Source organism: Sinohyriopsis cumingii, chromosome 2 (assembly GCF_028554795.1).
Source record: "Sinohyriopsis cumingii isolate HCF-2022 chromosome 2, ASM2855479v2, whole genome shotgun sequence".
NCBI lineage: Eukaryota > Metazoa > Mollusca > Bivalvia > Unionida > Unionidae > Sinohyriopsis > Sinohyriopsis cumingii.
Genome location: NC_142962.1, coordinates 92,957,637 through 92,973,079, shown reverse-complemented (window position 1 = coordinate 92,973,079; position 15,443 = coordinate 92,957,637). Strand labels below are relative to the sequence as shown.

Here is a 15,443-nt window from a genome sequence, read left to right as displayed (position 1 = left end):
AAGTCAGTGTTTTACTGTGACAGTTATAGTTTTCATTTACAGAAATTTAGCAAAGACTAATATACTAATACAGCTGTCATTACAAGATTTTAACATGCATTGAAACCTGGTCTTACTGTCACTTTTTATACAGTGGTCACTTGGTCTCAACAGCCATTGTGTTTTCCTCCCTTTAAATTTCCTTTTCTAAAGTCATATTATACATTTTCAACAGCTTTCTGTGGTCAATGGTCAGCCATTTCCTAGCCAGACAATGGTTTCTTACTGCTTTAATTGGCCACTTGAGCATATTCACCAAGTAAATGAAGCATTTTTATCCCAATAAAGGCATTGTTGAGGTGAAGACATGGCATGTGAATTGATGTGTAAACATGTCTTGTATTGCTTATTCATTGTATTCAAGACATTCAGTCAGTGCAACTGTAAATTGATTAACTTTGCCAGTGTTATTGTAAGAATTTTATGAAAGCCACAAATTTGCTTAGAAATTTGTTCTCAGGTTAAGTGTTCAGAGTAAATAATCATTCAGAATAATTTTTTGCAGTTAGAAAATGAATTTTACCTCTAATTTGCTTTCAGTTATCAAATTTTGTCTTAATAACAATTTCTGTCAGTGTTTTCTGCATAAAACTAGTTTGGGGATCAAATTAATGGAGGGTCCTTCTATGTTTATGATGCAGAAATCAAATTGAGCCTTAAACACTACTAATTTTGGTTTTAATTAAATTTTGGTTTTACTTATGTAAAACAAATAAAAAATGATAAGTATGTAGTCCAAATCTACATACCAGATCTTCATCAAATATTGATCCATATTTGAGATGAAAATGCTAATACAATGTAGGTATTTAAACAGTAGGTTATTCTCAAATATAGATAATTGTCCAACGATACAATTGTTAATTCTTACAGGATATTATGTTGGATCCAAATTTTCAAAGAATACTACACCAGATTTGCAGAAATTTATGAGAGTCATTGTTTTAACACAGCCTTCATTTGCAGGAATTTAACACACATCAGAGTTCTAACACAGCCTTCATTTTTTGCAGGACAATTGTAGTGCAATTCATTGTATTAACAAAGCCTTTCTAGGATAGAATTTAACATAAGTCACCATATTAACATTTCCTTAATTTCCAGGATTTAACATAAGTCATTGTACTGACACAGTCTTAATTTCCAGGAATCTAATTCAAGTCACTGTATCAACTAAGTCTTCATTTCCTGGAATTCAGCAGAAACTGTTATACTAACACAGCCTTCATTTGCAGGAATTTAATATATATCACTGTACTAACACAGCCTTCATTTACAGGAGTTTAATAATTCACTGTCCAGATGTTGTCTTTGTTTTTAGGAACTTAACATACATCACTGTTCATTTGCAGTAATTAATATCAAGTTAATGTAGTTACATAGCCTTGATTGGCAGGAATTTAACACAAGTTGGTGTACTGATGTAGCCTTGATTGGCAGGAATTTAACACAAGTTGGTGTACTAATGTAGCCTTCATTGGCAGGAATTTAACTTAAGTCACTGTACTAACACAACCCTTATTTTCAATAATTTGACATATGTCAATGTACTAGCATAAACTTCATTTGTGAGAATTGAAAATAAATCAGTGTACTAACAATCATTATGTGCAACAATTTAACGTATGTCAGTGTTCTAACAAAGTGTTTATTTGCAGGAATATAACATATAACATAAGTCAGTGTACCAGCTTAGCCTTTATTTGCAAGAATAGAACATGTCACTGTACTAATGCATTTGTCATTTGCAGGAATAAAAAATAAGTTGATACAGTAACAAGCCTTCATTTCAGGAATTTATGATGTCATTGTAGAAATAAAAATATTACATTAATTTTATGCACAACAAAAAGCATATCCAGTTATTATATATATATATATATATATATATATATATATATATATATATATATATATATATATATATATATATATATCCCTGGGTGACTGTCTGCTGCTACTGATCAATATTTTGTTCCTTATAAGTGAATGATTCAGTCATTGGTCACTGAAGGGGCACAACAGGGTTGTACAAAGGTCACTGATGGGCTGTGAAGTTCACTGACAGAATGGTATGGATAACCCATTGAGTAAAGTTTCTTGAGTGGAAACTGAAGGAGCTCAGTGAATACTGGGCTCTCCCATGGACGTTGGTATGCTAGCGGCAACTGTGTGGACTAAACTCAATGGGTTCAGTCTGAATATGCAAATATAGGGCTGACATTAGATTCAAGGGTGAATAAAACTGAATGGAAAAAAGTTAATGCCCAAGGAGAAGATATGCATAGCAGATGTTGTGCCCTGGACTATTTTGGGAATGGTAGTGAATGGGTCACTTATTGTTGTGTATAAACTATGTTTAAGCAATCACATAAACAAATAGTAACAAGACTTTATTTTCAGGAATTTAAAATAATGGACTTGCAGTCTTTATTGACAGGAATTTTAGGGGAGTACTCATCTTGAGCCAATAAAAGTTTACATAGCTAAGAATCAACATCAGAGACACTTGTGTTAAATATTACATCAAAACTGATGTGTATATGTGCAAACTATGCTTCATTGGTAGAGACATAATTCAATTTTTTATCATTTTATGGTAATGATTTTATTAAAGCTTGCATTTTACACATTAATTAACTTGAACTAAAGGTAAACAACAGAAAGTTATTCATTAACTATTATATGTGTGTGTGTGTGTTCATTTTTATGAAAGGTATATATTATATATTCTTTTATTGTACTATTGACCTATTGACTTTATTTATGTAGTCTGATTTTTGTGTCATGATGAATTATATTTTTGTGTATAGATTATTGATAAACTATCTCACCTGTTCAAAATATTATAACTGGCAGGAATGTTACATTGTAATACTTTTTTTTTTAAATCAGTGATGTAAGTTGTGAGTAAAATGGTTGCATTTGTAACTAAAATCAAAATTGGCATATGAAAATTGTCCAGTGCTCATGCTCTGGGAACCTTAGGAATCTTAAGGTGGTAACTAAAATATAATTATGTGAATGCTAAAAATAGTTGGCATGTGCAGTTTAATTCACAACATTATCTCTTTTCTGTTGATTCTGATACTGAGTTGCCATCTTTACATGTAATTAGTCTGGCTCATGGCATATATGGTGACCAGTCTAATACATGACCTCACAGCATATACAGTCTAAAAAATGACATGTGCAGTCAACCTGAACAAGTGGCATGAATCTGGAAACTAAAATGGAAAATGGAAAATTTTGTTGGCAGAAAAATAACTGTCATTTCACACTGCAATAAATGGAGATATTGTTGAGGCTTTTAAAAAAAATATAAACTGTAAGTAGAAGGAAATCAAGGTAAAGACTTTTTGTTGGTAAATTTTGAGGCCAAGCAGTATGTAAAGAGATAGTTTAGAGAACTCCAGATAAAGAATTTCATGACTAACTTGATGTTGAAGATAACTGTCAACAGTTTTGTCAGATCATGAAATATTATTAAAAATGGCCGCCTTATTCTATTTTATATGTACCCCCTAATTTTGCCTTTTCTAAGACCTTCACTTTTCTATTGATTAGGCTAAGAATATTTATCACAGGAACATTCATTTATGAGAAAGGAGTTTAAAGTGCACTAGGTGATTGATGCAGTCAGTGATGCTGAGGAAATGGGAGAATACATTAGACATTATCAACTTTGGGCAAGTGATCACTTACCCTTGCACATGTTATGCACACACACACACACACACACACACACACACACACATTAAGCTTCATTTATATATGAACATAATAAAAAAAAAATTTGAATGAACATGCTCCAAGTACAGTATAAAAGGTGAGAGACAACAAAGAGGAATGTTAGTGAATTTATACTTTAAGTTGTAACTGTTAAATCAAACAGGTTCCATTTTTCATCCATTGAATAAGATTGTAATGAAATGCATTTACATTTGTACTTTCTCTAATTTCCTTTGGGATTCTGTTCCAAATTAATGATCCTGAATAGTGAAAACTTTTCTTAAAGAGTTCTTTATTTGGTTTTGGAATGGAAAGGTGGTTAGCCAAAATTTATCTAGAATTGGGAGTGTTAGTTTGTTTTCTTGCATGAAATAGTTAATTGAGATATAATAGGGTCATAATGTTTGAAAATATTTGCACAAGTCTAGCCTTTCTCAATTTTAGTTTAATTTATTGCATTTGGGATGTTTATGGCATTGTCTAAGATGAATCTGCAAACTCATTTTTGCAAGCAGAATAATTGGTCTTGTCAGAAGTATCACCAGCATTATCTTTATTTATTTATTGTCAGATGTAGTCAAATTATTATCATTTTTCACAATAAAACTTAAACATCTGACGCAAGTCAGCTCTATGGTTCAGTAACTCAAATTTACATATCAGTTAAAGTACGCTAAAAACAACATATCACAAACTCACATTCAATGATTCAAACTGCCCTTTTTTTTACTTGAAGAAATACCTTTCATACACTAAGTCACATGAAGTCTGTTTGGAACTGACTGAAAAACTCATCCATTAGGACTGTATGATGAATAATGACCTGTTCCTTAACTCATATAACTGTATGTGGGGGCCATTGGAAAATTGTGTTCACAGGTGATACATGTGCACTGCATGGTGGACAACGTTGACTGAAAGATTTAAGGAGGCTTTAAATAAAAGTTTAATTTAGCTGGAGTTTTCCTGGCATTAATGAAAGGATGTCTCTCTGATAACAAGAGCAGTGTCATTTAGCGTGTTTACAGCAAAGAGTGTAATGTGTTTGTGATGTATTTACCAACAGCCTGACTTGGAAAGTGAGTCAGAGTCCGTGGATCATGGGGAGGAGGAGGAATTAGATGAGGATGAGTTGACAGAACTGGTATGTGAGTTACTGTGATTGGAGTCACACAGTAGGCAAACCTTGAGTTGGCTTTGTAACTGGATAATAACAATATAAATTACATGCATGTTATTATGAATGTTTTAAAACAAATGTGATAAAAATATTGTCATATTAACATTGTATCATTTTGTGTTTCTAATACCATTATTTTGATATAATATTTGCAATAAAACCTGTTTTACATTTATTTCTCTAACAACTTACCACTGCATGCTAAAGAAGTTAAAAGTATTTACCAGTAATTTACACCAAAGTTCATAGGGTAAAGGTCAGACATGGTTATTGTCAGACTATTAGGCATGCACTTGAACAATGCAGATTTGTTTTTCAACATTGGGGAGCTACTGTAGCTTAGTTAGTTAAGCATTGGACTCATAATCCCAGGGTCATTTGTTTAGTACATGTCTGGGCCATCCTGGGTCAGCTACACCAATGTTTCCACAGTAAATGTCCCCAGCTTCCATTTCCTTGGTATGATACAGTCAAATAAAGTGCTAAAAGTGCCATTATAAACCACTAAACATTTGTTTTCAGCCAGTCAAAAAGAATGAAACAGGCAGTATTCCTAATCACAAGGCTAAAGACCAAATTTAACTGGGGTTTATTTTCTTATGATTTTAAATTACCTGTATTTTAAAATTGGGATTTATATTTTCTCATGATTCCAAATTACTTGTTCTTTGATATTAGTTCATTCTTATCTGAAGTCGATGCATTTTTTATATAAAGACAGGCAGATGAATACTTAACTTTTTAATTATGTAGGTGGTGAGTATTCAGTATAGGTAGGTGCATGTCGTTACTTTGGTATTACTTAAAAATCAAACCCCAGAAAGTTTTCAATATACACTGCACTTACATTTTCATTTTTATCTTACTGCATCAGTGACCAACGTGGGTCGGTGGTTCTTTCTGGGGTTTTCTGGTTCTTCCTCCACCATTAATACTGGCCGCCATGTATAGCCTATCTTGTGCTGAAAAATGGCATTAAACCCTATAACAACAACAACAATCAGTGACCAATATGTGAATGACTTTCATTTCTGATCAGTCGGTCTTCAGAAGTGATGGGTATTTGGAGGTGAATCTCTGAGACATGTGATGCAACATGGACATCCTGTTACCATGGTGATTGACAAATACAGGTGACCATCAGTAGTATGGTATCAAATTTTAAAACAAATCAGGAAATGTTACATAAAGACAATACATTTAATAAACAATTTTCAAAATTAACCTCATTCATATAATTAAGATCTTTGAATACCTGGGTGACTGAGTGGTCTATAAGGCACTTGCCTTTGCAGATCACTGACATCTCGCCTCTATGTGAGTTTGAATCTCAGTTTGGCAAAGATTGGTTTTTAAGAAAGCTTCCCAAGGTTTTTCTGGCTTCTTCTTCCACCAGATATACTGCACACAATGTATAGCCTGTCATGTATTGAAAAATAGTGTTAAACCCACAAACCAAACTAAGATATAGCAGATCCACTAAATATATATAATGTATAATATTCTCTTATTGTATTACATGACACATTTGCAGTGAACCCCAACCCCTGTAAACTTTAATTGTATGTCCTGTGTCTAGAAAGTACCTTGTATGAATTTAAATAGATTAGAGAGTTCATTAACTGGTGTTTGGGCTAATTACTGATCTAAGAACAAATACTCAAATTAACTTCATGTGTTTGACAGTACACACTTATTGCCCCCCCCCCCAGTTAGATAAAAATTTATCAAAGAACTTAAGTCGTATTACCAATTCTGCTTTTATTGTTTAAACCGAACCACATGATTTGTTGACATTGTGCTCAGCATGATTTTGTGAATTAAAAGTACAGAAAAGGGATCTGAACATGGTATAATTAGGATTTGATCACTTATTTAAATGTGAACATGTAAGGGCAATCAGAGTTTTTTATACTGTGAGTAGAGCTGTTAAACATGACAACCATGTGAGCTTGAGGATATGTTTATATGCAGGTCATTCAGTTGTGGTACATGATGACAATGATTCTTGGAAATACTCAGATACTGTGGTAATAGGAATGTCCTGATGATACGATGTCATAGTATATCACAAATAGTTCTTCTTTTGCTGAAAACATTCATTTAGCAGCTTGATTTATTGTTTATACATTTCTCTATGAAATTTAACAGATTTTACATCTTAGTCATCAACAGAATTGGAAAGAATTCAATTATTCAATTGGATGGCTGCAGATTGATGAAAAAACCCATGCTGTTCAGTTTTATTATACATGTAACTTGAAGCTGATGGTTTGCTCATGATCACCATCTATCAAGTTACAGTCCATGTCTTTATGTGTGGGTAGGGTCAAGTTTTAAGATGTGGTTATTGTTGCAAAAATTGCAATCTTTTGTTTTTCAGTGTATTAATTTAAGTGGAAAGGTAAGGATGATTTGACTGAAGCAAACCCCTCTAAATCTACCATTTTCTTTTTTATGCCTGTGGCATGTAAAAATCATTAACATCATCATCATCAATCCCATAACCCAAGAGGTCATTTGGGCACCACATATGATTTCACCACCATTTGTCTCCATCTTTCCTGTTATCCACTGCTCTTTGGGAATCTCTAAACTCCATTCCTGTCCATACTTTAATGTTGTCTTCCCATCCCATCTCCTTTTCGGTCTGCCACTTCTTTTGCTCCTCACAGTGTGCCTTACAAGATTCTTTTTGCCAGTCCAGATGATCTTGAGACATGACTACAACTTCTGTTTGCATTTTTTTCACAGTGGTCAGGAGATCTTCATAGGGTCCATGGCTCATTGGGTCTTATTGTGGACCTCTTTATTGGCTATATGGTCAACATGTGAGATGCCCAAGATCTTGTGGTAGCATCTCATCTTGATAGTTTTGAATCCTGCCTTGTAGATCTGCTGTGAATGTCCATGTTTCAAAAGCATGCAAAAAATGGATATGAGAATAGAGTACATCAGCTTTATTTGGAGCCAAGAGCAATGTTGCTGTCCTTCCATATTGATCTTAACCTTGTTAGTGCTGCTGCTGTCTGTGCAATCCTTGAAAGTAGTTCTGTGATAATTGATCCCAAGTATTTGAAGCTTGTGATTGTTTCTAACTTCTGTCCACAGACGTTTATCTCTGCTCTGATGCCGTTGGTGTTGTTTGTCATCAGTTTGGTCTTTTTTGCACTAATCTCCATACCATATACTGTTGAGGTTGTGTCAAGGTACTCAACCAAGTCATCCAGGTCTTGCTCATCTCCTGCCAAGCCATCAATATCGTCCGATAAGTGAAGGTTGGTGATTGTTCTTCCTCTGATGATGACAGTGCCCTCATGGTCTTCTAAGGCATCCTCCATTATCCTTTCCAGGAAAATGTTGAAGAGTGTGGGTCCATTTAGATACCACTGTCTAACTCAACTGTTGTTTGGAACCAATCTCCTATGTTGCCATTGGTAATGACCAGCACTGCTGGCTTTGTCATAGAGCATTCTTGGAAAAATGGATGTTTGCAATTGCATAGTTGTGTGGATGACAGACACTAGGAAAACTTATAGCCAAAGTTAAACAGACCCAATTGACTAAAATGCCAATAGCATCCAGGCAAGTTAGAATTAGTTTACATTTGTGTATTGAATACAAAAGAAATCACTTGCTTTGCTTCTGTTACATCAAAGTACATTCAGTCAAATTTATACTTGAAAACATACAGACCAAAATGTATCCACAATTTTTTTAAGGAGTGACATGTCAATTTTGATGAATTTCATTAATTCATTCTGTATGTTTCTAATGAGTTTTGGCACTCAGCTTTTAGACTCCAAGATTGACTCAATCAATGGCAAGCAATTTTCTACATTAATATCATCCTAAGTTTCAACTGGCTTGTCTTCCCTTCCTCACATACGAGTGCATTTTGTGTCCAGTACTTTGAGCTGTTAAATTTTATGTATTTGGTCCTAAGAAATTTAGTTTTCTCTCATTTGTCATACCTTAGCACTAGGAATGTACTCTAAGTTTTCATTATAAGTCAGTCTGGCTTTTATTGTAATTGTACTGATGGCTTTTATTGTAATTGTACTGATTTGTCATTTCCATATTTAATCTGCAGTTGTGCTTAATGCAAGCTTTTGTTCATTAGTACAAAAGATATTTGATTACCCCCATCAGTTTACACAACCCAGAACAGTCTGACTTTATTATATAGATTAAAACTAAATCTAACAATTTTTTTTCATGTTCAAATTGGTTAAGGTCATTCTAATTATAACAATGTTTGCATAAGCATGATATTGTTTGAATTGTAATAGTCAATTTTTGTATTGAGTTTAACAATTATTAACCATGCATTTGTTCATGTTGCTTGGTTTTCTATATCAATATCAGGTTTTTCAAATTTCTAAGTTTATTGTTGTTATTCTTGAGAGAGATTAGCTAGATATAGCATTGACAGCAACTATAGATAACAACCAGGGATGTAAGTTATTGGGATTATCTAGATAAAACATTGACAATAGCTATAGATAACAACCAGGGATGTAAGTTATTGGGATTATCTAGATAAAACATTGACAATAGCTATAGATAACAACCAGGGATGTAAGTTATTGGGATTATCTAGATAAAACATTGACAATAGCTATAGATAACAACCAGGGATGTAAGTTATTGGGATTATCTAGATATAGCATTGACAGCAGCTATAGATTACAACCAGAATTAAAGTTAAGGTTACTTTTCTTGAAATTAGCTAGATATAACATTTACAGCAGCTGTCACTTACAATCTCAAAGATAACAGTTATTGTTATTATTCTAAAGAGAGATTAGCAATGTATAGCAATGATATTTATAGCTATCAATCAGAAGGATAAGCTGTTGTTATTATTCTAAAGAGAGTTTAGTTATAGTAAAAGTCATACAGGTTATATAAACGCATTTAATCATCTTAAATTAAATATAAATTGTTGTTTTAAAATTTAATACTAAGTTTGTTAAACCAAATCTATTCGGTCCTGATTATTCAATGTTCTGCACCTTAACTTTCATCAAGAAAATTCTAGATGAAAATTATTGATCACAATGGACATTTACAATGGTGACCAGATACTAAACTGGGTCAAGAAAGGAGCATCTCAAGTCTAGTATAGGGTGGTATGAATTTATTTATCAACATGCACAGCTTCCATTGTGACATCACAGTATGTGGCATTCAATCCAGATTGTACTGAGTCATACATTTAGATTGATCTCGTCCCAAAATGTCCACATACATGTACTTTAACATTGATTTTTCTGTGTGTACTTCTCAAGGCATGTACATAATGACCTTCCAAAGGAATAAAAATGAATGAGGATCAAAAAAAATATGAATAATTGTCATTTAAAGGTATGTATTATTAAATTCTAAAAAATGAAATAGTTGGTGTTTAACGCCTACATGACCTGTATGACTTTCACTATAGGCATGTCAGTAACAGTGGCTATAGCTGGCAACCTGAAACAATGATTTTTGTTATTATTCATGAGAGAGATTATATAGATATAGCAATGACAGCAGCAATAGATAACGATCTGAGAGGTAAGTTATCATTATTCATGAGGGAGATTATATAGATATAGCAATGACAGCAGCAATAGATAACGATCTGGGAGATAAGTTATTATTATTCATGAGGGAGATTATATAGATATAGCAATTACAGCAGCAGTAGATAATGATCTGAGAGATAAGTTATTATTATTTATGGGACGGTAAAATTGTATTGACATATAAATGAAAATAGCTATAGCAAGCAATCTTAAGATAAAAGGTTTTGTGGTTATTCTTTGAGAGATTAGCTCGATACAACAATGACAGCAGCAAACAACCTGAAAAACAACAGTTAACAGAAACAGAAAATTTGCAAAGGTTGTTTTTCTTTTTTCTCTTTGAAAAATGTGAAAATTGTAGCTATTCATTTGGAATCAAACTACATTATTAGGCATTTATATGAATTATATTTGTATAACTGACTCAAACTGACAACATGAATTCACTGCCAATGTCCTGTTTGAAATACACTCATGTACATGAATTAGAACTAAATTGAATTAAATCTAATGCAGTGTCGCTTCATAAGTACACATACCAATTGTGTATTTGATTTTCATTTGTTATTTAGACTGATTTATTAAAGTGTTAGACTTATTTGTTTACAGGGTTTAGTACTGTATATATCTGCATACAAGTCAGATCTGACTTCAAACTACATCAACTAAGATCTGCTATTAATTAACATGATGGCAGATCTGGGTCTGTGTTGTTTGCAGTTGAACCTAATTTACAAACAACATGGTTCCCACGCTACCGGGAAATCAGGAAATAGTCACGAGAAGTGATAAAACCCGAGAATTTTCAGCCACCATTTGATGCCCAAAACAATCACGTAATTGAGTCTTAACTAAACTGATCATAGTTAAATCTATTGAGTTTTAACGAGAATATTCATAGGGTGCAGTATGGATCATTTGGTTGCTTGCAATAAACATATATGCTGAGTCAGTCCAAATGCCCAGTGGATAACATACATCTAGTAGACTTTTATTTTCAAAGTCAGCTCGATATCCGTATCTTTCCTTACATGGAAGGTATGAAAACAACCTAGCATCACAAAAGGCCATTATGGTGGTGGCAAAGCATAGCCGCTTACCGGATGGCCTAGCAAACTTTAAATGATGTTAGATCGAATGATACATGCATGAAATCGATATGAAAATTACTGTTGTTGATGAAATGTGACCTGGTACTCACGATTTGCATTGCTAGTCACATGAGTACACAAATCTAACAACCCACATTTTCAAATGTTGTAGAGAAAAAATAAAAAATTATTAAATGAAAGTCATATACTGGTTGTAATAAAAATACCAAAATACCAAAATTGAAAGAACTCAAAATTCTCCATATTTTTATATCCCGAGATCAACTTCGGGAGTTTTGTTGTATCACATTGACATGTGATCTCTGCTTGATAAATCATACTGGCCAGATTGCTGCTTTTTACAAAAAGTATCTGACTTGCATTTAATGTAATTGAATTTCTGTACAACAACATTATAAAGGAGTTTGTTGTTGATATCATGTGACTGTTGGACTTCCGATGTAATCATCTGAGATTTGTGAAGTCATGTGACTAGTAAAGCAAATGGTGAGTACTAGGTCAGGTTTCATCTATGTCATAGTTTTGTCTCGTCTGACTGCGGATTAATGACATAATGATTATAATACTTGCCATTTCTGAGAAAATAAATCATTTTGATTTCACACAGGTATGAGTTTATATAACATAAGTTTAAATTTTCTAGGCACGTTGGCAAGTGACTACCATATGTTGCTACCACACGGTGATGGCAAATTCCAATTTTTTTATATGCAGTTGCAATGACCCCACACCCCAACCTAAATGTCCAAATATGAATAATAGATTGGGAATATTCAGAGGGAACTCGATTAGAAAATGGACTGCTATTCGTTTTAAGCCAAATTTGTATTCATATTTGTTGAATCTCAGAGCTGAAATGAGATATTGTCGTCCCTTGTATTACCACCAAGTCAGCCAATTCTGCACAATGGGTAATTCTGCGCAACGAAATGTCATTTCTGTAAACACTGGATCACGTGTTATTTTTTTATCAAAAATTAATTTTGTATCTAGAAAGAAAGATTGTACTTTAATTAAAATTATCCCATATTTCGACTCGAAATGCATATGAAAATGTGATTTCTGAATGTCAACGGGAAGACCCACTCCATGACCTTGTTGAACCTGTAACCCAGAAAATCTTATTTACTATATATCTGTTAGAATCATACAAATAAATACATTTTATAAAAGATATTGGAAACATATACCTTAAAATAATTATGCATCTTAATCAAAGTTTCCAATTTTGCAAGAAGTTGTCCCACATATACAAAATCGTCTGCTACCCAGCATGTCAGCTTGCCACTAGAATGGGATTCTAATGAAATTTCCCAGCATATAGTCTGTTTCTAAGTTCTTTAGTAATTTTTCCCCATAAACAAGATGTTGTAAACACATTACACCCTATTCATTGTTGTTTCTCTTCCACATAATAGCTTATTTTTTATAAAATGTAGATCTTTACTAATTTTTTTACAAGATACGTTTATTTGGCTTAATATTGCTTGCCTTTTCTTGGCATTGTTACATTGAATTTTGTAAAACTAGCTATAAACCTGAACAAATTAATTGGCTGAACTGCCGACAGAAACAGTCCATAGTAATGTATTTCATTTCTATAACCTGATGGATAAATATTACATCTTTTCAAAGCTGTGTGCAGAATTGGCCAACATATTGCAAGTCATGAAAACATGAGGGTGGTATCCTGTGTGTCCAAAATTAATATTATTTTGAACAGAATATTCTAGTCAAAATTGCCTCTTTTCAAATGCTGAGCATTGCAGTATTATAGTTTCATCAATCAGTCAAATTTGGTATGCATTTTGCTTCAGTATTGGAGACGGAAACCTTAGGTGCACAGAAATGCCTGACAGCATTGTATATATTAATAAACGATATGAGCCCCTGTATCAGTACAGGTTTGCGGACTGGTTTAACAAATTACAAGAAGTCAGTTTGATTTTACAGAAAGTTCAGTCCATGTTTAAACAACAGAATATAATTTTGAAGGTCTTTTGTCAAAATTTAAATCAACCCTTATGAAAATGTTTTTTAAATGATGGATTTTTAACCAAATTGTCTTAAGATGATTAGGTTGTTTGAAAAATCTTGTTTGGGATCTTATTGGCACAGAAAAATTCAGGGTTATGCTCTTTCATTACAAGACAAGAATCTAATTATTTGCTTTTTTTATATTTTTTTAAATATTGTAATAGGAAATGTTATTTTCTTAGAGACGCAAATATTTATTGCTATACAATTCTTTAGAATTAAAGGTTTGAAAGGAAACAAAACATAAATTATGTTCATTATGTTGTTCCCACTTAGCAACATAATGCAGCAAAATAAGGTTAGAATTTTTATTATGTACATTGAAATGATTTTACATGCCAGTTTTTAGGAATGTAATCAAACTTGTTTCGTGTGATACATTTTATGGTTTTTGTACATGATCTTCTATTCTGACTTTGATGATTTTGGAGAGTCTTGAAAGAGAAACATCTTTAGATTTAGAAAATGTATGTTTTATCACCTAAAATGTTCTTTAATTCCGTTTAGTAATGGTCATATGTGAACCATGAAAAAAGTAATTTCATCCTGGAAAAACTCTAGAAATGACCTGGAAATTTATCTTTAGAAAAGCGTGGGAACCATGAAACAAGTATATTTGGTATGTGCCATCAGATTTTTTTTTGAATAAATCAGCATATGTTTTTAACTAATGTAGCATTTTTCTTCAGCCTGAAATTCCCAGCATGAATGTTAAGGTGTAGTATGATGTTCATACAGCTGTTGTGATGATTTGCCATAGTAACTAACTCATTTATTTCTGTTTGAAAATATGCAAAAGTCATACCATATATACTCACTTAATAGTCCAACTGCAAACCACACTGACCCAACTCTGCCATCACATAATGCACTGGCAGATCTGGGTCTGTGCAGTTTGTGAGGAGTAATCAGTAGAACAAAGAATATAGACCTTGATATGCATGCATATTATAATATTGCAGATTAGGATCTGTGTTGTTTGCAGGTGGACTCACCTTATAAGTGAGTATATATGGTACCCAATAAAACATTGATTACTTCACTGCAGGTATACTTAACTTCTCAACATTGGACAGACTGAGATGAATAACTAAATGAAATAAGCAAACTGAGTAATCTGAAGACATTGTAGAATTTTATTGAATATTACTAGTTTATTTTATGAAATTTTGTATACAACAGAGGGCAGTGTTCAAATCTGAGTGTCCACTCACATTCAAGGATTTGTGAACTTTGGGAAATGTATGTATTCAAGACACGGATGTATTTAAGATGAAGTGATTAAACCAGATAAAACTAATAAAATGTGTCCTATGAAATAATCAAATGTATATTTAAGGGGACACCCCTGTAATCAGTGTAATAACTGATATAAGTCAGGTGTCCAGATAATCAATGTTTTTTTTGTAGGTCTTAATACAAGCTATTGAATTTCTACAATTCTTGAAAGATAAAGACTTGCTTCTTGCAGCATTTTTTAAAACTTATAAGAACCATTTGTTTTAATATTAGTAGATATTAACTTCATGTAGAGCATTTATATCAAAGTAATTAATTATCTTGAGGATTTTCTTTGCATTTTCATTTGTTTTTGTATTTTTTAGAGGAGGATAAATAGATGAATGTTGTCATTTACTAATGTGATGAATACATTGTCATTAAAATTGACACATTTTTCAGATTCTGCTGGGCATTTGTATTGCTTGTACAAAGAATCTGTCAGTATTCATGATAATAATAATAATAATAATGAGGACTTTGTATAGTGCC

The 15,443-nt window shown here is 32.7% G+C and overlaps 1 protein-coding gene across 10 annotated transcripts in view; it reads left to right on the top strand.

Moving 5' to 3' along the window:
- Positions 1 to 15,443, top strand: part of LOC149805376 (uncharacterized) — a 113,060-nt gene that overhangs the window by 47,498 nt on the left and 50,119 nt on the right. For 6 of the 10 annotated variants that reach the window (XM_089949784.1, XM_089949782.1, XM_089949785.1 and 3 more), the window contains 2 exons: positions 4,838 to 4,915; positions 14,363 to 14,389. The exons of 2 other annotated variants lie outside the window; for them this stretch is intronic. In XM_089949784.1, the coding sequence (XP_089805910.1) occupies positions 4,838 to 4,915; positions 14,363 to 14,389 (105 nt within the window). The remainder of the gene's footprint in view (positions 1 to 4,837; positions 4,916 to 14,362; positions 14,390 to 15,443) is intronic. 2 more of the 10 variants (XM_089949786.1, XM_089949783.1) reach the window with 1 other exon arrangement.